General features: G+C 34.3%; 1 protein-coding gene across 2 annotated transcripts in view; it reads right to left on the reverse strand.

Moving 5' to 3' along the window:
* Positions 1–24,295, reverse strand: part of LOC136027157 (high affinity cAMP-specific and IBMX-insensitive 3',5'-cyclic phosphodiesterase 8A-like) — a 241,469-nt gene that overhangs the window by 15,657 nt on the left and 201,517 nt on the right. For both annotated transcript variants that reach the window (XM_065704156.1, XM_065704146.1), the window contains exons 13-16: positions 22,979–23,178; positions 19,472–19,634; positions 7,943–8,058; positions 2,259–2,386 (exon numbers count right to left, since the gene is read on the reverse strand). In XM_065704156.1, coding sequence (XP_065560228.1) covers positions 2,259–2,386; positions 7,943–8,058; positions 19,472–19,634; positions 22,979–23,178 — 607 coding nt within the window. The remainder of the gene's footprint in view (positions 1–2,258; positions 2,387–7,942; positions 8,059–19,471; positions 19,635–22,978; positions 23,179–24,295) is intronic.

Genomic DNA, 24,295 nt, shown 5'->3' on the forward strand with positions numbered 1-24,295 from the left:
AAAGTTACCTTGGATTAGAACAGAAGGGGGAAAATAGAAAAGGGAAAAGTAGGATTTTTCAAATAATTTTTCAGTTGATCAGAACATCCTAATAAATATCTCATTAGCTCAAATTACTGCTGGTCGAATCTCGGTATTAGCAAAATCACACTGTGAATAGGCCTTAAGTATTACGCTTTATGCAGCAGAGGCCTCATTATTTAGAAAAGTAATAGTAAGAAAAAATGTCAACTTCACGATACGCTTTCTCGCTAGTAAAAGAAACACGCAAACGAATGAAAAAGAGACCTTTTTTTTGCTTTCGGTTCAATATGGGTCATAAATGTTAAATTTCTTACTATAAGGAAGGCAACTAGGAACAAAAAACGTTTTCTTGCTAGCAAATGATATGCGCTAACGAAGGAAAAGTAGACACTTTTTAGCTTTCGGTTCAAAATGAGTCCTAAATATTAAACTTCTTACTATAAGGATGGTAACCAGGAACAAAGAACGTTTTCTCGCTAGCAAATGAAACACATTTCGAAGGAAAAGTAGGCATTTTTTCTGCTTTCAGTTCAATAGGGGTCATAAATATTAAATTTCTTACTATAAGGAAGGCAACTAGGAACAAAAAACGTTTTCTTGCTAGCAAATGATATGCGCTAACGAAGGAAAAGTAGACACTTTTTAGCTTTCGGTTCAAAATGAGTCCTAAATATTAAACTTCTTACTATAAGGATGGTAACCAGGAACAAAGAACGTTTTCTCGCTTGCAAATGAAACACGATTTCAAAGGAAAAGTAGACATTTTTCTGCTTCCGGTTCAATATGGGTCATAAATATTAAATTTCTTAATATAAGGAAGGCAACCAGGAACAAAAAAACTTTTCTTGCTAGCAAATGATATGCGCTAACGAAGGAAAAGTAGACTCTTTTTAGCTTTCGGTTCAAAATGGGTCCTAAATATTAAACTTCTTACTATAAGGAAGGCATTTAGGAACAAAGAACGTTTTCTCGCTAGCAAATGAAGCACGATTTCAAAAGAAAAGTAGACATTTTTCTGCTTCCGGTTCAATATGGGTCATAAATATTAAATTTCTTAATATAAGGAAGGCAACCAGGAACAAAAAAAACTTTTCTTGCTAGCAAATGATATGCACTAACGAAGGAAGGTAACCGAAGGAAGTCTTTTTAGCTTTCGGTTCAAAATGGGTCCTAAATATTAAACTTCTTACTATAAGGAGGGTAACCGGGAACAAAGAACGTTTTCCCACTAGCAAATGAAACACAATCTCGAAGGAAAAGCAGACTTTTTTTGCTATCGGTTCAGGATGGATAATAAATACTAAGATTCCTACTATAAGGAGGGTAACCAGGAAAAAGCAACGGTTTCCCGCAAGTAAATGCAACACGCTAACGAAAGAAAAGTAGGCCCTTTTTTGCTTTCGGTTCAAGATGGGTCATAAATATCAAAACTCCCCCTATAAGGACGGCAACCAGGAACAAAGAACGTTTTCTCGCTAGTAAATGAAACGCGCTAACGAAGAAAGAAAGAAAGAAAGAGAAAGAGAAAGAGAGAGAGAGAGAGAGAAAGAGAGAGAGAGAGAGAGAAAGAGAGAGAGAGAGAGAGAGAGAGAGAGAGAGAGAGGAGAGAGAGAGAGAGAGAGAGAGAGAGAGAGAGAGAGAGAGAGAGAGAGAGAGAGAGGAGAGAGAGAGAGAGAGAGAGAGAGAGAGAGAGAGAGAGAGAGAGAGAGAGAGAGAGAGAGAGAGAGAGAGAGAGAGAGAGAGAGAGAGAGAGAGAGGAGAGAGAGAGAGAGAGAGAGAGAGAGAGAGAGAGAGAGAGAGAGAGAGAGAGAGAGAGAGAGAGAGAGAGAGAGAGAGAGACTCAACTTAATTAAGCCCAATCTAAGCCATTCTAAATTAAGCCGGTTAATTTTATTCTAATTAGATCGAATGGCCATAAATTTTTAACTTGAGTAAATGAGTCACCTTTTATGCTAAACACAGTGTTTTAAAAAGTTATGTCAAATTTAGAATTTGTTGAAGTATAATAGAGATGGCTCTCTACTTTAAATTTCTGGTAAGTCCCGATAGGAGTGTAACGGCTTCCCATGCCCTAAGAGCAGAAATCTAGTATCTAAGCGCAGATATTAACATACTATTGCCCGTCTAGACTAAGCTTAGACTAAAATTTTGACTGAATATGTCCTTAGTAAACTGGTCAATGCACCAAAAGATACCTTTAATGTCGGCATTTCTTTTGTATTTATTTTACTTACTTTTGAAGATGTTGACCCGGTCGTCAGATAAAGTGAGCTTGAATGTAAGAGCTGCATGGTGAGACTCCAAAACACACAAGTCGTTGTACAGGATTGCCAAATCACTACCCGAATTACAAAGGAATGCACTAGAAACAGAAAAAAAAACATGAACATGCATATTAGTAAATACTGAATAATAGGGCTGGTTCTGAAATTTGGAATGGCTTTTTCATCGTACCGCTTTTTTCATTTTTACCAGAAAAATTTTCAAATTCCGTAAATTCTTCCTCAAAGGCAGCATTCTCTTTAAAGAGATTTACTGGCCAAATTTACTTCATTGACTTAGGGACTCTGCATTACTAGGTTTTTGGAAAAGCTGTAAATTTTATGGCAAGGTGTAATGAGATAACTATCTTTATGTGCCATTTAATTCTAGCAAAATAAAAATCCTACAATTCCAGGAAATACTTTTTAGTTCACACTTGGTTGCCAGTTTCAAAAGGTGTTATGTTAAACGACACAAAATTCATAGGACAGTGGAAAAACTGAAAGGTGAATTTTTTTTTTCGTACAAGGAAATTTTTGGGGGGCACCCAAGATATAAAATTTTCAGGCACCCAACAGCTTTAATACGAAAAACACCCATTTAAAACTATTCCTAAGCAACTAAGAAAAAACACACATTTTGGAAATATAAAAAAAAATTTCTAGCATTTTATAATAAAAGTAAGCATAGCGAGAGCAAGTATAACTGTTACACAGTTAGGCAGATTATCGCAATTATCCCTCAATGTTAAAGCTAATGTAACCAATCAATGAAATACGCAGCAAAGAAATCCAATAGGGTCTTGTCCTGAATGAGGGGAGCCCCATTTTCTTACAAATCAGAATTGATTCATCAAGTTTAAAGTTGACCAGGAATTAGGCCACTTGACCTTATCGAGTAGTGCTTCATAGCTAATGAAGAGCATAATGCACCAAACATATGGTGAAAAAATATCCCAGATTTTTGGGTTTTCTTGCGAATTAATTGTTTGTTTATATTTACTTTTGTTTATGTGCGAATATTTTTTTTTATTATATAGCCTAAAATTTTTTAGCAAAGACCAGATTTCCATCAAAAATATTTAGAATTTGATGGTGAAAAGTTGTTTCTTAAAAAATATTAGATACATTTTATCCTTTTTACTCTTAATTTGCATTGAGCTCAGTGGCACCATTTCACAAAAATGTTGGGGAGGGAAAAATCACAATTTTGAATCATAGGAAAGGGGGGCGAACTTGCTGTTGTGCCTTAGACATCGATTTCAAAAACAGGGACGGCTTATATTCATTTTCCGCTATTAAATCCCGATTATGTCTACTATTAAGCCACCACCCTGCCAAAATCCTATATTGCTCGAAATGTCTCAACAATTTTTATTCAAATAATTGTCCCCTTCCCCGGAAAATAAACCTGTGTAGGGACGTGTTATCATACTTTGACATCAGCAGAGTAAGAGAGGAGGATAGAAACAAATATATTTTTCTGCAAAATGTGTTTTCCAAAATCTAGGGGGGATGGCGAAATTGTTTTTTTTTTTTTTTTTTTTTTTTTAATGTGAAAAGGAATATGGTATTATACTTTAACATCAGCAGAGTAAGAGAGGAGGAAAGGAACAAATATATTTTCCTGCAAACTGTATTTTCCAAAATCTAGGGGGGATGGCGAAATTGTATTTTTTTTTTTTATAAAAATTCTTTAAAAAGGTATTCTCCGAACTCTTGGGGATGGAGGCGAAAAAAAAAAACTGGGCTAAAGACGAGAGAATGATTTTTGCCAAAGAATGAATTGTTACATTTGTGTACATTTTTCTTAAATTGGAGTGTGTTCTGCATTTATGACCTAGCCCTAACTGCTTTATAGTCGATAAAACAGTCCTTATATAGTGCTGCATGCTTTTATAAAATTTCATGGATCCAAATAATTTAGATGTTTAAGTGAAATTCATGCTTAATAAAAAAAACTTTCTGTACTAGGATTCAGTTCGGAGGGGGGAGGGGTAAAAAAACTTTACAAAACCATTTAAAATTTGTTTATGCGCATTTCTGTTGCGTTCTTACGGATCAAAAAAATTCGAGGGAGAGGAGTAAAATTCAGTATCCCCCCCCGCCCTGCTGCGTATGGTTTTGAGTGAGGATAAACTATATTGAAAAATAATCCGAAAAATATATCTTTTCACTCACTTTTCTTGGAGAGAAAGATGAACTTTAAAACTAAATTGCAATTTTAAACAAATATTGTTTAAGGTAGGCTATATTTGATTTTTAAAAACCCCAAAAAGTTGAATTTTAAAAACAATGGGTACTTTACATTGGTTAGAATATACAACGAAGGTTTAAATTCCTAAATATTGTGCAATGTGGATTTGATTGGAAAAAATAGAATTGCCAAATATCGCAGTTTTCAATCAATTTTTTGACAAAATGAACTTCAAACACCGACAAGGAATTTACATTAGTTTCAGAAGACAACAAAGGTCTAAGTTCCTAAATGTTTTCAAATGTAGATTTAATTGGAAAATACAGGAATGCCAAAAATCACACTTTTCTATCACAAAATATGTAATCATGGAACTCTAGAAACTTTATCCTTCCTGATTGCTATAGCAAAAAACATACACTGCCATAAACCTAAGCCAGAATTAATATTGGTATTATTAACACTATTCAAGCATAAAAACTTCAAATTATCAGTTAAATGACCTAATTGCAAAAGCATCTTTTTTAGGAAAATCAATTAGGCTATCCTATTCTGCTGTGTCTATCCCTTTACCTGACAATTGGTGTTTATTGGGTTTATTCGTGTTTATTTTTCCTAGCACCCCAATTTCAGCTTATTCCTAGAAACTTGTAAGGATCTAACCTCTGCGGTTTTTACGAAAAGTGTGGACCTTAGGCCGGATTGATGAATATGACTTTGTATTTTGGAAAGCTTCGCAGAACTCTTGCCTGAGGCCAAAAAAGATGGTTTTTGCTTGTGTTTCTACCCATTTCTGTTCGTGATTTCAGCTGAGTTTATCATTCGATTTTTCGCACTTGGAATTGCGGTAGAAAAATGGTATCAGATGTGCCTCTTAAACTTTAAAAGTTCTCTCATTGCTAAAGAAATTAGAGTTTATCCTTTGCTCCTTCCTAAGTAATGACGTTAGAAACTTGGCCTACGGCAAAAAAAGTCAACTTTTGAAGTAAGACAGACGGATTTTGTTTTTTGACGGCAGTCGATAGCTCTTGATGAGATGATCAAAGTATATATGTCATCCATTTTTTGGTAGAAAATTCCTTCATGAGATATACCAGTTTGAAAATTTAAAGGGGTTGACAACTTCAGTAGTAAGGTACACACTGAAACCAAAAAATAGGCCGATACCAATTGTGAGACATATAGGGGATTTTTAAGCAACAGTCGGCTGTTATCTCATAATCATCTTCGGCACTGAGGGGTTCGCAACTTTTGCTAGTTGGTGTACCTATTATTTGTTTCCGGTGTATTTAATGGTAAGACCAATTTGGTTAAAGTGGTAAGACATGTAGGGGACTTGTAAGAAATAATCGACTGATAGGCTAAACTCATATTCAGCGATGAGGAGTTCCTAACTTTTGCTAGTTGCAATGAGGGTTTTGCAACTTTTGCGAGTTTGTGTACCTAGGATTTATTTTAATTTATTATATATTTATATATATATATATATATATATATATATATATATATATATATATATATATATATATATATATATATTAAATACACTAGTTTGAGCTGACAGTCGGTTTACTTAGTCAAGCTCTAAGTTTTATTGGTTCCAGCCTGAAATTTTCAGAAAGCCGGTACAACCTGGCAGGGTAATATCCATGATCTTTGGGGAGGAGGGGTCTACAAAAGGATTTTTTCGGCGGGGAAGGGACTTGCATAAAAAAACTTTAAAGAACATATTAAAAATTTGTTTACATTCATTTTTGTTACGTTTTTACAAGTCGGACGATTATTTCGGTGAGGGGGGTCAAAACCCCTAGCCCCCCCTCCTGGATACGACCTTGCAATCTGATTTTCCTTTTTTTGAGTTTTTGAGTTCTCTTTCTTATCAGTTTTTCATCAAATTTTTCGCAACTCTACTTTTTAAAACAATAAAACACTTTAGCGTAAAGAGTGGGCGTTGAGAAAGGGACAGCCCCTTCCATATACGGAATAATTTCTGTTCGTTTTAATGTCGCTCTTTGCTTTCAGTTAAAAAAAAAACTGGTTTTTTTTAACAAAAAGAGAGACAACAATCACATCGGATATGTTACCTTTATAAAGATACACTTCTTCAGAGCTAAAAACGGAGCTAATCTACAACACAACCAATTAAAAGAGAAAAAGCATAAAATATATAGTTAAAAACACTAAGAATATGAAATCAATATACATATGAAAACACTACTCCATGATCCAACACAATGTAGATCTAACAATTGGAGATTGTCCTGATGAGCAGGCTTTTTATTTTGTTGGAAAATAATTTTTTGCTATTATTCAGTGTTGCTATTCCTTTATTTACTCTAATCCCCTGGTGATTTTACAAGACCTTATTACAATTATTAACAATGGATCCATTTGTAATAATATTATCATAGATTGAATCAATATTTAAAGTTTTAGTATTTTTACTGACTGAAATATTGACAATTTTTTTGTCTGGCTTTTCCATCCCGTTGTGTTAAGCCCCATTCGTTAAAGATGGCTGTAGCCTCCTCAAACTGTACGAAATGGTCAGGATGGTGAAAAACATGCTCTGCCAAAGTCGAAACAAAAGTTTTCGAAAGCTATCTTAATTTGAGATCCTTATCAATCAAATTTTGGTGCTCAATAAAGTGTTCCATGAACTTTTGGTGAGTTTGACAAAGATAGAATTTGCCACAAGAGCAAGGAATGCTGTAAGCCCTGCTCCCTAAATTGTCATAAGCCCTATCCTTCCCAAAATTCAGAAAGCTACCCAAAGACCTAATCGATTACAAATAAGTTTCAACATTATATTTGCATAAAATTCGCTAGTCTCTCGCCTACGACTGGTACATTGATGATGAAATGTGAATATCTCTCCGGGATAGCTTCAGAAGGGGCGCAGCAAAGTGGGGGGGACTCCAGTTTACCTATTTACCTTGGAAATTTAGCCTACATGTCCACAATTGCCGGCACACAGGACCATTTTTAGGCACATTCTTTATACCCCCCCCCCCCAACTCCAAAACCTAGCTGCGCCCCTGAATGTCAGAAGAGAGTTCATGTTATTCCAGCACTAAAGCCATTTCTATCAATCATCTTTTGAGTTCCGAATTCATCCAGGGTCTAAGCCAATGTGGGTAAATTTAGAGGAGCATAACCTACATTAAAATCAGCGTAATATTAGACTAATTAGACATCCACATCCTAATTGTATACAACAACTATTAGCCATGGCCACTGAGTGACAATGTTCTACGAGCTTCCCCCCCCCCCTTAAATGGCACATGACTATAGAAAAATGTATCGATGCCTCAATATTTACACATTACTTGCTCTTTAAGAACACATGCCGGTAACTCTAGGGATCGACGGGCTTTTCTATTGGTGGTGATATGATCAGAAACAATGAAAGAATATGAAAGGAATAAAAATAAAAATCAAAATTTGACAAACAACTTACCTTGTTTTTCCCGGATGATCTATATCGTGGGTGATGGCAGCTATCAATGAGGCAGCTTGTTCAAGAGGATCTAATAAATCTTTAATCCTCGGTCTGACTAGGAAATAGGCAGTAGACTGAAAAAAAAGAAGTAAATCTTAGTAACGAAATCATAACAGATTAAGATTAATTTGAATTAAAATAATTAATTCAATTGAATTAAGATTTCACTTTAACAAACAGAATATTTAAAAATAAATCAAATTAGTAATATGGATATGTCAGAAATCTATATATATAAAAATAAGTTGTCTGTGTGGATCTGTGGATGGATCAGGTGACGTCATGTTTGTCCGCATATGACGTCTGAATTATTTCACACTAATACAAAATAAGAAAAAAAACTAAAAAAGGTAAAAACTACAAAAAAAAACTAAAAAGAAAAAAAAACTAAAAAAGCTAAAAAACTAAAAAAAAACTAAAAAAAGGTAAAAACTAAAAACTAAAAAAAACTGAAAAAACTAAAAAATGGCAAAAACTATTAAATAAAAGAAGCAAAAATCTAAAGAAGGTAAAAACTACAAAAAAAAAGAAAACAAAATAAAAAAATCTAAAAAAGCTTAAAAACTAAAAAAAAACTAAAAAAAGATAAAAAACTAAAAAAAGGAAAAAACCATAAAATAAACTAAAAACCAATAAAAAAAAATAAAAAAAGCTAAAAAACTAAAAAAACTAAAAAAAACTAAAAAAGGTAAAAACTAAAAGAACTAAAAAAGAAAAAAAACTAAAAAAAGGAAAAAACTGAAAAATAAAGGAGAAAAAGAAAACTAAAAAAATATAAATAAAAATAAAAAAACTAAAAAGATAAAAACTTCAAAAAAAACTAAAAGAAAAAAGAAAAAAACTAAAAAACCTAAAAAAGGTAAAAACCAATAAAAAAAACTAAAAACAAAAAAAGGGAAAAAATTAAAAATTTATTTCATCATAAGTTTTCAACTGACGAAATTACAGACCGGGACATCGGGACACAAATGACGACCGGGACACCGGCACATAGGGAATATGAATGTGAATATAGGGAATATGAAGGTGAATATGAATTCACTCAAAGAGAAAGCGACCGGGACAAAAGGAATGTTCGATTAGCAATCAACAAAGCACCGGGACACAAATGACGACCGGGACACAGGGAGTATAAATGACGACCAGGATATAAGTAAAAAAAAACTAAAAAAAAACTAAAAAAAAGGTAAAAACTACAAAAAAACTAAAAAGAAAAAAAAATAAAAACTAATAAAAAAACTAAAAAATCTAAAAATCTAAATAAACTAAAAAGAAAAAAAAGAAAAAAGGAAAAAAATAAAGGAGAAAAACAAAACTAAAAAACGAATCTATATACAGACCGGGACACCGGGATACAAATGACGACCGGGACACAGGGAATATAAATGACGACCGAGACACAGGGACACAACTACAACGGGGACACCGGGGGGCACAGGGGGATATAAATGACGACCGAGACACCGGGACACATGGAATATAAATGACGCCCGGGACACTCAAAGAGAAATCACAGACTGGGACACCGGGACACAAATGACGACCGGGACACAGGGACAAAACTACAAAGGGGATGCCGGGGGGAACAAGGGGATATATAAATGACGATGGCGACACAGGGAATGGTAGATTAGCAATCACCATCAACAAAGCTCAAGGGCAATCGTTAGAATCATGAGGTATAGATCTGAATACGGATTGTTTTCCCATGGACCATTATATGTTGCATTTTCAATAGTCGGTAAACAATCTATTTATATGCACAGACAATGGGACAGCAAAGAATGTTGTATATTCGCAAGTTTTACGTAGTTAAAAACATATATATATATATATATATCTATATTCACAGGTGGGACATAGGGACACAACTACAATGGCGCGTAACTAATATGGCGCGTAACGACTTACGCGCGCGGGGGGGCTTGGGGGGGGGCGCGAAGCGCCCCCACCAACTAGGTGTTGGGGTGGCGCGAAGCGCCACCCCAACAGCTAGTCTATATATATAAAAATAAGTTGTCTGTGTGTGGATCTGTGGATGGATCAGGTGACGTCATGTTTGTCCGCATATGACGTATGAATTATTTCACACTAATACAAAAGAAGAAAAAAACTAAAAAAGGTAAAAACTACAAAAAAAACTAAAAAAAGGTAAAAATCTAATAACTAAAAAAAAACTGAAAAAAATAAAAAAAGGCAAAAACTACAAAAAAATAAAAACTAATAAAATACTAAAAAAGCTAAAAAACTAAAAAAACTAAAAAAAACTAAAAAAAGGTAAAAAACTAAAAAAAGACTAAAAACTAAAAAAGAAAAAAACTAAAAAAAAGGAAAAAACTGAGAAATAAAAGAGAAAAAGAAAACTAAAAAAATATGAATAAATATATATAAAAATAAGTTGTTTGTGGGTTATGTCTGTCTGTCTGTCTGTCGAGTGACGTCGTGTTTGTCCGCATATGACGCCTGAATTATTTCACACTAATACAAAAGAAGAAAAAAACTAAAAAAGCTAAAAAACTTAAAAAAAAACTAAAAAAAGGTAAAAATCTAATAACTAAAAAAAACTGAAAAAAATAAAAAAAGGCAAAAACTACAAAAAAAATAAAAACTAATAAAAAAACTAAAAAAGCTAAAAAACTAAAAAAAAACTAAAAAAAAACTAAAAAAAGGTAAAAAACTAAAAAAAACTAAAAACTAAAAAAGAAAAAAACTAAAAAAAAGGAAAAAACTGAAAAATAAAAGAGAAAAAGAAAACTAAAAAAATATGAATAAATATATATAAAAATAAGTTGTTTGTGGGTTATGTCTGTCTGTCTGTCTGTCGAGTGACGTCGTGTTTGTCCGCATATGACGTCTGAATTATTTCACACTAATACAAAAGAAGAAAAAAAACTAAAAAAGGTAAAAACAACAAAAAAAAAACTAAAAAGAAAAAAAACTGAAAAAGCTATAAAACTAAAAAAACTAAAAAAAGGTAAAAAACTAAAAACTAAAAAAACTGAAAAAACTAAAAAAAGGCAAAAACTAAAAAAAAAACTAATAAAAAAACTAAAAAAGCTAAAAAACTAAAAAAAACTAAAAAAACTAAAAAAAGGTAAAAAACAAAAAAAAAAATAAAAACTAAAAAAGAAAAAACTAAAAAAAAAGGAAAAAACTGAAAAATAAGAGAAAAAGAAAACTAAAAAAATATTAATAAATATAAAAAATATAAATATAAATATAATATAAATTAGCAATCAACAAAGCACCGAGACACAAATGACGACCGGGACGCAGGGAGTATAAATGACAACCAGGACATAAGTAAAAAAAAAACTAAAAAAACTAAAAAAATGGTAAAAACTACAAAAAAAACAATGAAAATATAAACATGAAAAAGTTTTTTCAACTGAAAGTAAGGAGAATCATTAAAACTTAAAACGAACAGAGATTATTACACATATGAGGGGTTCTAAAAATACTTTAGCATAAAGAGCGAGGTATTTAGGAGGAGATTAATACTTCGCTCTTTAAGCTAAAAATTTTTTAAGTAATTTCAACTATTTATTCTACGGCCTTTCTGATTCAAGGGTCATTCTTAAAGAATTGGGACAAAACAAGATTTAATTTGAAGAGCGATGTATTAACGAGGGGACCAACCCCCTCATATATATAATCAAAAATATAGGAATATAAAAGTTTTTTACGTAAGTTAATTCTTAAGTTACATATATTTTTTACTAATAAAAACATTCGTTAAAAATTAAAAGATCTAGTTGCCTTTTTAAGTAACCAAAAATTGGAGGGCAACTAGGCCTCCTTCCCCGCCCCTTATTTCTCAAAATCGTCAGATCAAAACTAAGAGAAAGCCATTTAGCCAAAAAAAGAATTAATATGCAAATTTCATTCGAATAATTTATGTACGGAGAGCCAAAATCAGACATGCATTAATTCAAACACTTTCAGAAATTAAATAAAGAAACAAGTTTTTTGAAGTGAAAGTAAGGAGCGACATTAAAACTTAAAACGAACAGAAATTACTCCGTATATGAAAGGGGCTTTTCCTCCTCGACACCCCAACAATAAAGTTTTTTATTGTTTTAAAAAGTAGAGTTGCGAGAAAGAATCAAACTTTAGCACAAGGAGCGGGGTGTCGAGGAGGAAAAGCCCCTTTCATATACGGAGTAATTTCTGTTCGTTTTAAGTTTTAATGTCGCTCCTTACTTTCATTTCAAAAAACTTGTTTTTTTATTTAATCTTTAGAAGGATTACATTTAATCCTTCTAATCTTTAAAGCATATCACTTATTCCTTCTAGTCTTTTGATCCTAATTCTTTCTCCTTATGCAATCCTGCAAAATTTAAGAAGGAAAAAAACACTCTCACTCAATTACCCGTAATACCAGAATATACATAAATAAAGGCTAACAATAATAATAATAATAATAATAATAATAATAATAAAAAAACTCCCCACTCCCAATAATTTTTATTTTATTTTAATTTAAACGACCCAATATGTTCCGCCTCCCTAATGCCAGCTGGGATATCATTCCAAATAGCCGAAGCTCAATACCTAAATACCTAACACTAACTAGAGTCTAATAGTCTAATTTTGCACCGATTTAGACATTTTCGTATCAGCTGTTCAACTGTTTTGAAAACTGAACTGATTTCTTTTAATAGAAACAGCGGCCAAAGCGCATTAGATTTTCTTTTGTTTTATAGTTCTAAGTTTTACTAAAAACTTAGCAAGCTTCTTATTAAAGAATAAACAGACTACAAGGATCACCAAAATAACATTTTATATGTTTACATTACATCTTACATTGCGCAATTACATTTTACAAATCACATTTACATTTGAGATGACCTATTAGGCGTTATGTTTTTTTTTAAAGCAACTCTAAGTGATGATGCTGATATGGGAGTCTAGATGTTATTTGCTACTAACATAAGATATCTATACAATATTTTATTTATAGAACAAGACAGAAGAGTATTATCGTTTTTTTAAATAAAATGCTGCCTTTTAAATTAATATGATTCAATGTAATAAACAAGCCAAACCTAGTACACTTTGGACAACCCATTTTCTTCCATATTACAGCGAACACAATAATAGCTTAGTAAAGGATGATATACCTCCCATGTATCATTAACTAATTTTCCTCTCACCCCTCATCCTGTCGAGTGGACAATCGTAGAAACTGGGGGGGGGGGGTTATTCAATAATACATTTTGAAATCTAGTGCAATTCTAAAGTGAGAAAACCAAACAGATTACATGGAACCATCATATCCACGTCTTTTCTCCTGCAAGCAGTCCCACAAGTCAGATCAAAACTCGAAGAACAAGTTTAATCACCCCAGATACAAGGACGCACAAAATTGAAAGAACAAGTTTTCCTCTCCACCCTCATCTTATCGACTGGACAATCGCAGAAGCTAAGGGGGGGGGGGTCATTCAATAATACATTCTGAAAACTAGAGCATTTCCAAAGTGAGAAAACCAAACAGATTGTATGGAACCGCCCTATCCGCACCTTTTCTCCTGCAAGCAGTCCCATAAGGCATCGGATCGAAATTCGAAGAACAAGTTTAGTCACCCCAGATAAAAGGAGGCACGAAATTGAAAGAACAAGTTTAGTCACAAGGACGCAAAGTCACACAAATAATCCGTTTAAGAATAAATATTTTTTTTTTTTTTAAAGGTGGATGTGTTGCACCTCGTCGAACCCAGAATCATGGAAGTGTTTGTACTCCGTATAATTCAAGTTCATTGGGTTTATTTTCCATATGCTTAAGTATTTAAGAGTTTGCCACGTTAGTAATTACAGCTTTTGAAGCTAAAGTTGGAATATCAGAAAAAAATATCACGGCATGTAGCTTACTTCTCATACAAATGGTTTTCTCAGTATTTGCCTCTAAGGATTTGCGAGGACTTGTCTCATGTCCTCGGACTTGAGTCATGTCTGGACTTGACTGGTGTTTGATTTCCATCCAAGTTGGTATTCAAGAGCTCCTGGAGCCTTAATTAAAGTCTACGGCTTTACGTAGATGAACCAAAGAGCGGTATGTCTCTCATAGACTTTTCCCTCTGCCTCATTATACAAGACGGATAATCGTAAAAAATCTGGAAAATGGCTAATTTCACCTCAAAATCCTGAGACTTAAGTGCCTTTTCAAAAAAAAGAAAAAGAAAACTGGGGTGTGTCCCCGCCCCCATTCGTGCCCCCTTGGCTCAACATGGCATAGAGGCAACATCTTAAGAAATCAATTTTAATGAAAAATTTCCTGAAATCTTAAAACATATGCCTCTTGGAGCGACATGATGCGTTCAACCTCAAGATCAAATGCGCATACTATGCCTTTTCAGTCAGTATATTTGGAACCCTTCTCCAACTTCTCATTGTATTAACATACTGCTTCTTTTTCAGCCCTGTGTCATTTCAGAATAATCTCAGGAAAAGTTCTAATTGGCTAAGTAATTACCATTAGAAATGAACTGCATTCACAGTTTGTTACAATTTGAATTCGCAGAAATGTATCTCTTCAGCAGAGGAAAAAGCATTACAAATATAATATGGTGTCTTTGCAGAAGCCTTCTAGCCCTACTAACGCTACTACTACTCCTAATTACTACCGCTGCTACTAATATTAGCAAAACCAATGCTTCCGTAATAACTCCCATCATGATGCTTTCTGCCATGAAATTTCTACCGTCGAATAGTCCCAAACCAACTGTTTAAACAACAATTACCCATCTTGTGATAATTGGTCAACACCACTGCTTAAATCCTGACCGTTCCCCCCATGAGAACTTTTACGACGGCTACTCTTACCACAATTACTTTTACCCAGACTAAAGCTAACACGTTTATATCGCAAGTTTCTAACACGTTACTTGTACTATCACCTTTCTCATTCTACTATTAGTCAACACAAAGTTTTATTGATATTAAAACTAGTTGGCCAGTATTACAAATCTTACTATATACAAAACAAGAGCTAAGAGCTCATATGCTATAAGAATCAATAGATTGATTTAAAAGGAAAATCAGAGGTTTAATGCCGGTCGGGATTTAAAATAAGAGCTCTGAGACACGAGGCCCTTCTAAAAAATTCTAAGAAATAATTCTAAGAAATTCTAAGATATAAATAATTCTAAGAATCAATAGATTGATTTAAAAGGATAATCAGAGGTTTATTACCGGTCGGGATTTAAAATAAGAGCTCTGAGACACGAGGCCCTTCTAAATATCAGATTCATTAAGATCCAATCACCCACTCGTAAATTAAAAATACCTCATTTTTTCTAATTTTTCCTCTCCCTTCAGCCCCCAGGATGATCGAATCGAGGAAAACGACTTTATCAAGTCAATTTGTGCAGGTACCTGACACGCCTACCAATTTTAATCGTCTTAGCACGTCCAAAAGCACCGAACTCTCCAAAGCACTAAACCCCCTAACTCCCAAAAAAGAGAGCGGATCCAGTCCGGTTACGGCAATCTCGTATCTACGACATTTGCTTATTCTACCCACCAAGTTTCATCCCGATCTCGCCACTCTAAGCTTTTTCCAAGATGTCCCGTTTCCTCCTCCAACTCCCCCAATGTCACCAGATCTGGTCGGAATTTAAAGTAAGAGCTCTGAGACATGGGTTCCTTCTAAATATCAAATTTCATTAAGATCCGGTTACCCGTTCCTAAGTCAAAAATACCTCAATTTTTTAATTTTTCCGAATGAACACACCCCCCCCCCCCAACTCCCCCAAAGAGATCGGGTTCAGTCCGGTTATGTCAATCATGTATCTAGGACTTGTGCTTTTTCTTCCACCATGTTTCATCCCGATCTCTCCGCCCTAAGTGTTTTCCAAGATTTCTGTTTCCCCCCTCCATCGAATTGAAAATGGAGCATCGGAGATATAAGATCTTTCTATATACCAAGTTTCAGTAAGATGTGATAACCCATTCGTAAGATAAAGATACCTCAATTTTCTCCTTTTCCCATATTTCTGGTTTCCCCCTCCAATTCCCCCCAATGTCACCGGATCTGGTTGGGATTTAAAATATGAGCTCTGATGCACAAGATCCTAGATACCAAATTTCATTAAGATCTGATCACCCGTTCGTAGGTTACAAATACCTCATTTTTTCTAATTTTTCTGAATCCCCCCCAGCTCCTCCAAAGAGATTGAATCCGGTCCGGTTATGTCAGTGACGTATCTTCGACTTGTGCTTATTCTTCCCACCAAGTTTCATCCTGATCCCTCCACACAAAGCGTTTTCAAAAAAATCCTGTCCCCCCTAACTCCCCCCAATGACACTGGATACGGTCGGGATATAAATAAGAGATCTGAGTTATGAGGTCCTTCTACATATGAAATTTCATTAAAATATGAAATCCGATCACTACTTCGTAAGTTAAAAATACCTCATTTTTTCTAATTTTTCAGAATTAACCCTCCCCCCAACTCCCCCAAAGAAAGCGGATCCGTTCTGGTTATGTCAATGACGTATCTAGGAATTGTGCTAAGTTTTCCAACCAAGTTTCATCCCCATCCCTCCACTCTAAGCGTTTTCCAAGATTTTAGGTTTCCTCCTCCAACTCCCCCCATTGTCACCAGATCTGTTCGAAATTTAAAATAAGAGCTCTGAGACACGATATTCTTCAAAACAACAAATTTCATTAAGGTCCGATCACCCGTTCGTAAGCAAAAAAATACCTCATTTTTTCTAATTTTTTAGAATTAACCGTACCCCACTCCCCCCAGAAGGTCGAATCGAGGAAATGACTATTTTTAATATAATCTGGTCTGGTCCCTGATAAGCCTGCCAAATTTCATCGTCCTAGCTTATCTGGAACTGCCTAAACTAGCAAAACCGGGACAGACAGACCGACAGAATTTGCGATCGCTATATGTCACTTGGTAAAAAACCAAGTCCCATAAAAATCACTTTAGTTTTTAAAAGCCATTTTCTTGTTATTTGTGTTTTCTTCCTTTTAAATGCACTCTTTGCAATGGTACAAAACTAAAAAATTGAAAATCAAATAAGTAAAAAATTATAATATAATAAATCTATTTAATTTTCAGTAAATCACAAACGGTTTATTGCCCTTTGGGTTAGTTCATTTTGAAACGTCTTCCATTGTATTTCATATAATTTGGCTGTTCTACTTTATTTATTTTACTGAGTCTATTTTATTTGACGTAAAACACAATTTCTACAAGTTGTGTCAATGATAGGCATTTTAGCAAAAAAAAAAAAAAAAAAAAAAAAAAAAAAAAAAAAAACTATGACACTTGTGACGAGGCCAGAAGAGCTAAGAGCCAATAGCTCATACGGTATGAGCTCTAACAAAATTCTAAGAATCAATAGATTGATATAAAGGAAAATCAGAGGCTTAATGCCGGTCGGAATTTAAAATAAGAGCTCTGAGTCATGATGCCCTTCTAAATATCAAAATTCATTAAGATCCGATCACCCACTCGTAAGTTATAAATACCTCATTTTTTTAATTTTTCCTCTCCCTTTAGCCCCCCCCCCCCCCAGATGGTCGGATCTGGGAAAAATACTTTATCAAGTCAATTTGTGCAGCTCCCTGACATGCCTCAATTTTCATCGTCCTAGCACGTCCTGAAGTACCAAACTCGCCAAAACACTGAACCCCTCCCCCCAACTCCCCCAAAGAGAGCAAATCCAGTACGGTTAAGTCAATCACATATCTACGGCATTTGCTTATTCTATCCACCAAGCTTCATACCGATTCCTCCACTCTAAGCGTTTTCCAAGATTTCCGATTTCCCCCTCCAACTCACCCCAATGTCAACAGATCTAGTCGGGATTTGAAATAAGAGCTCTAAGACATGAATTCCCTGTAAAAATTAAATTTCATTAGGATCCGGTCACCCGTTCTTAAGTTAAAAATACCTCAATTTTTCTAATTTTTCCAAATTAACACCCCCCAGCTCCTCCAAAGAGAACGAATCCGTTCCAATTATGTCAATCACGTATCTAAAACTTGTGCTTATTCTTCTCATTAAGTTTCATCCCGATCTCTCCACTCTAAGCGTTTTCCAAGATTTCTGTTTCCCTCCTCCAGCCCCCTGTGTCCCAGGATCCCATTGGAGTCGAAAAAGGAGCATCTGAGACATAATATCCTTCTATATGTCAAGTTTAATTAAGATCCGATCACCTATTTGTAAAATAAAAATACCCCAATTTTCACGTTTTCCAAGAATTCCGGTTTCCCCCTCCAACTCCCCCCAATGTCACAGGATCTGGTCAGAATTTAAAATAAGAGCTTTAAAGCACAAGATCCTTCTAAATATAAATTTCATTAAGATCTGATCACTCGTTCGTAAGTTACCAATACCACATTTTTTCCAATTACAACACCACCACCCCCCCAATTCCGCCAAAGAGAGCAGATCCGATCTGGTTATGTCAGTCACGTATCTTAGACTTGTTTTTATTCTTCCCATCCAGTCTCATCCTGATCTCTCCGCTTTAAGTATTTTCTAAGATTTCCTGTCCCCCCCCAACTGACCCCCCCCCCCCCAATGACGCTGGATCCGATTGAGATTTAAAATATGAGATCAGAGTTACGAGGTCCTTCTAAATATAAATTTTCATGAAATTTCTTTTTTTTTTCATTTTTCAGAATTAACCTTCCCCCCTAATTCCCCCAAATAGAGCGGATTCGTTCCAATTATATCAATCACGTATCTAAGACTTCTGCTTATTTTTCCCACCAAGTTTCATCCCGATTCCTCCACTATAAGCGTTTTCCATGATCTTAGGTCCCCCCAAACTCCCCCCAATGTCACCAGATCCGGTCGGGATTTAAAATAAAAGCTTTGAGACAAATATCCTTCTAAAAACCAAATTTCATTGAGATTCGACCATCCGTTCGTAAGTTAAAAATACCTCATTTTTTCTAATTTTTCACAATTAACCCTCCTCCCCCCCAACTACCCCAAAGAGAGCAGATCCGTTCCGGTTATGTCAATCATGTATCTAGGACTTTTGCTTACTTTTCTCGCCAAGTTTCATTCCGATCCCTCCACTCTAAGTGTTTTCCAAGATTTTAGGTTTCCACCTCCCAACTCCCCCCCAATGTCACCAGATCTGGTCGGGATTTAAAATAAGAGCTCTGAGACACGATATCCTTCCAAACATCAAATTTCATTAAGATCTGATGAACCGTTCGTAAGTTAAAAATACTTCATTTTCTATTTTTTTCCGAATTAACCGGCCCCCCACTCTCCCCCACATGGTCAAATTGGGAAAACGACGATTTCTAACTTGATCTGGTCCAGTCCCTGATACGCCTGCCAAATTTCATCGTCTTAGCTTACCTAGAAGTGCCTAAAGTAGCAAAACCAGGACCGACAGACAGACAGACCGACAGACAGACCGACAGAATTTGCGATTGCTATATGTCACTTAGTTAATACCAAGTGCCATAAAAAAAAACTCCAAAAGTTGTTCATAAATACACACCTGCAAAACATCAGCAGCATGGGTAGAATTGTGATATGAGTTTGAGGAGTGATAATGTGACTCGATTAGCGTCAGCCAATTCTGTAGCGTTACTTCATCGCAGCCTAGTGTTCGTGGTACGTCAAAACGACTCAGAATAGTTAAACCAGCCCAAACAAGAGGCCTAAGGAAAGAAAATTATAAAGAAGTCTGGTTTAAACTTTCGAATACAAAATCGAAACTAACGGATTTCCAAAAGGAGGAGTTGAAGCACGGTGCAAAGGAGGAACAGCTTAGAAAATATACACACGCAGGAATTTTAGGAAATTACGAGAAAATAAAAAATCATAAGATTTTGTCAGGATTGGTTCCCAAGTTCTTCTCTATTCACACACGCCTAGTTTAGTCACTTAGAGAAGAATTAAAAAAACTTATACATGAAAAAAGATGAGTTTTGCCGAGGAAGTTATGTGTGTAAAGAGCTCCACGCCCAACTAATGACTGACATAACTGGCAACACCTTGTTGTAACATGCCAGAACAGCTTTAAATACACAAACCAGCTTAAACAAGAAGTCTTGACAGTCATTATGAATAACAAACATAGTATATTATGTTGTTGTTAAATTAGAATCGAAATGGCGTTCCAAATAGACCGTTAGAATTTTTACGCATGAAATTTTTCTTTAAAGCGTGCGTTCCTTATATAGGCTTAATGTATCTGCAAAAGCTGAAATAGTTTGGATTCTTTTTTCCCCTTAGTTTTTGTATTCATCATCAGCATGTATTTACTTATTTATTTATTTTAATCTGAGCAAAAACGTTTTCTTTCTCAAATTTTCGCCACTTCAAATACTCCACATTTTCTTACATCTTGATCTTCTAAATTTGGCTATAACTATTATTTAATTTTAAACTTTGAAAATTAATACCGCCACGGAAAGACTAGGCAGAAGAAAAAAAGAAATCAAATAGTTACTATCTGTCTAGAAGTTTAATAGCCTACGACCTTTAGTCAAACTACAGACTACTGATGATAGGGAACAACATTATATTTTATCAAGTGGATAAACACTTCTGTCAAAACTTGATTAACAAATCATGTAATATTTGACATTGATGTCATTTCGGACATGCTGATTCGGCAAATATCCCAATAAAAATTTGCAATTAAAACCATTTAATCTCATTTATTATTTGTTTTTACACTCGATTATATATATATATATATATATATATATATATATATATATATATATATATATATATATATATATATATATATATATATATATACATATATATATACATATATATATATATATATATACATATATACATATATATATATATATATATATATATATATATATATATACATATATATATATTATATATATATATATATATATATATATATTTCTTGACTATTATTGAATAAATTTATGACAAAAATACATTTTATTTAGTGTACTTGAAATTCATAAAACTTCAAAATCAAAACAAATATCGTTGTCATATGTATCTTTGGTGCACTATGAATACTACCAGATTAAATTTGGCCACGAGCCAAATTTGTGCCGGTCTCTCTAAACGAAATCGAAAAAATAGCCAACATGTTCATTCGAATAAATATTCAATTCGAAGGGGTTTATCTGTAAAGCATGCTCAGAGGCAAGGTTGTATCCAGGAAGAGGGCTATCAGGTTTGAACACCAACCCTCCCTCACCGAAATTTTGTCCTACTTGTAAAAACGTAACAAAATGCATATAAACAAATTTTAATGTAGTGTTTGAAGTTTCGTGAGTACTAAAAACTTCAAGGTTTCAAGGTTTTTAAGAATGGTGTCAAGAAGACTAACAAGGTAGTGCGAAGTAGATGTCTCCTTCAGGTTTCCAAATTGTTGTGAGTAAATAAGTTCAAGAATCTCTGCCTTTAACCAATTAGCTAAAAGAAACCCTCGTACACTTTTGAAAAAACTGGGGTTAAGATGATTGGCCGTACTCCAGTAAAATCGCTCACGCCTCCCTTTTTTGGATTGGAGTAATATAGCACAGCTTCCAGCACGACGGGTAACATCCGGAATTACTAGTATCATCAAAAATACTAACAAGGGGCGTTGATAGTTTATCAGGTAGTGCTTTTATTTTATTAGGGAATGCTTTTATTAGATCAATTGGGATATATATGGGACAAATACTAGTTTTTTCTAGTTTCTGTATTTTTTTCTATTATTTTCTTCGCTGAAATTTTCGGGACTTTATCTTTTGGTGTTTCAGGGATTAGCTGGTTTTCTGAGAGAGGAGGGAACGTTTGTACAACGCTAGCTAGGTGTTTATTAAGCTCATTGGCTGTCTGTTCAGGCGGTTCATCCAGAAAAAAATCAAGGTTCTTGCACGAGCGTATCCCTATTTCTTTCACTTTCTTAAATCATTGCTGAGGTTTGCTCTGTTTTAAGTAATCTAATTTATGCTTTTCATGACGAGAGGCAGCACGACGCATTTCTTTCTTTATTTTTTTACGGAGGGTAAAGGCTTCCTCTTTATTTCCAAGACTAAACAGTTTTAGTTTCAAATGGATTAGTCCTTTTATTTTCTCATTAATGTAAGGTTTATTTGAGAAACATACCTTCTTGGTAACCTCTGGGAAACAATTTTGGTAATTTATCATTAATGTTGTTTGAAACAAACTAAACTTTGAATTAAGACTCCCACATGACAAAACATCATCCCAAATCTCAGACGTAATACAAGATCCACAATCCAAAAGAACTTCACTTGTTATTGGCTGGTACAAAAATTGAAACGGGGGAATTTGCTTTACAAACTACCAGTGGTTTCAAAAGTAGCATGAAATGATAGCCAGCACTGAGGAGGAGGGGGGTATTTGGAATAATGTACAAGGTTTTATGGTCGGTGCAAATAATATCCAAACTGGGTCCACCTTTTGTAATAGGGATATCAGCAATTTGTTTAAGTTTCTGATCTTTGCACAGATAATTAAGACTTAGTTCGTTTGTGTCTCCTGCTATAAAGATATTTGGGCATTTGGATACTTCGTCGTCACAAAATCCGAAATTTTCACCATGAAAATTACGACGAGAACAAGCATTCTGTCGGGGTCAATAATAAAATGAGCAAATTATTAAATTAGCGTAAGGCTAAAATTATTAAATTAGCGTAAGGGTAGGCATTTGGGCTTAGTAGATATCCAAATAATTTCATCAGAATCACCTAGTCATGGCACATGGATAAGGGTAGGAGGTAGACAATCCTTAACATACCTGACAGAACCTGACATAGCCTGAAAGAGAGTTTATATCATACACTAAATATTTTGTTGATTTTTTTGTTGTTGTTTTTTAATTGTTTCGGCAGAAAGAAGATATAGATGCAAAAAGAACATCGCAAACGTGATTATTTTCAAACTTTCATATTTTAACAATCAGAATATAACAAAGTAAAAAACCAACAGAGAATAATTTATCTCTCAAAGGAAAAATATATTTCCCTTAGCCATTCTCCCTCACCTTTTCCCCGTCAACTTTTCCAATTTGATTACATCGAAGGACCACTCCGAATCTGTTTCTAAGAGATCTCTGAGTTGAATTGGAACTGCTAAATTTGAGCCAGTTGGCAACAGAGGACGCGCAAGGGCTGTTGGTGTTACTCGCGCCGCGGATTCATTGGAGCTTCGTCTCACGCCAGCATTACTCTGTCTGGGACCTTGCTGCAATACACATTCAAGATTAATGGAAGAAAGTATAGACAAATGACTTAAATTATTAAGGACTATAAGGATCCGGGTTAAAAAGGACAAAGAAGGAAAGGGTGGTTAAAAGTGATAATTGAAGTGGGGGGGGGGGGTAATTTTGAGAGTCTAAAACTGAAGGTGTACTCGTGTTTTCTTAAACTTTCCACGTAATTCACTAGTTTTTACTGTTTTGAAGAATTCCATCGTCGCCTTTAATTTTTTTTTATTGTTTACACACGCCTGATTGTAAGAGTATTCATAATAAACATCGAGGTCTTTCGGAAATGTGTATAATCCGGTTGAGAATAAAACACACTAAGGAATGAATTAAGGAACTGAAATTTTGAATTTCTCTAAGAATCAAAACGTTCAATTTTTTCTTTTAAGGGTTTTATAACTTCCTCCACTATCCTTCGAGGTTTTTACTAAATTTCTGGAAAGTTAGATTTTGTTTGAAAATATGGTGTCATGGGAGTTATAAGTTAGAAAAAAAAACTGATTCATACACAAGGGGGCGGAATTTTTGCGAAGTGTAGCAAAATCTAGGAGGGTTTTACACAAGAAAAAATTTCTAAGAGTATAGGCATATATCTAGGAACAAGCTCATTTCTAATTAGAAGAAAAAAAAAACACCAACACCTAAAATAAAACTTTTTCATTCGTAAGGAAGCGATTTCCATAACAGCTCAAATGCTTAATACGTTCAAAACAGAGGCAACTATCCAGAATACAGCTTTCCCAACAGCGCAGAATAAATATTCTTTATTTCTAAAAAAGTATCAGTGGGAATCGAAATGAAGAGTTAGATTGCAGACTCCCAGCACGCTTTATACACTTAAGCAAGATGGCAGTTTAAGGAACTCCGAAAATACGTGGAAACAAATTACATGTAGATATTTTCAATTTTAAACATTGATATTGAAATACTGAATATTCACAATCAGTATTGAAATATTAATTGAAATCTCCATGTCAGAAAATACTGAAAACTCACTATTTTCAGTATTTTCATACTGAAAATATGATGTTATCATACCAAGTATATCCCTTCGATCTTACGAGGTTTTTTTTTACACAATCGTAGCCAAAAATA

The sequence above is a fragment of the Artemia franciscana genome, chromosome 1 (genome assembly GCF_032884065.1).
Source record: "Artemia franciscana chromosome 1, ASM3288406v1, whole genome shotgun sequence".
Taxonomy (NCBI): Eukaryota; Metazoa; Arthropoda; class Branchiopoda; order Anostraca; family Artemiidae; genus Artemia; species Artemia franciscana.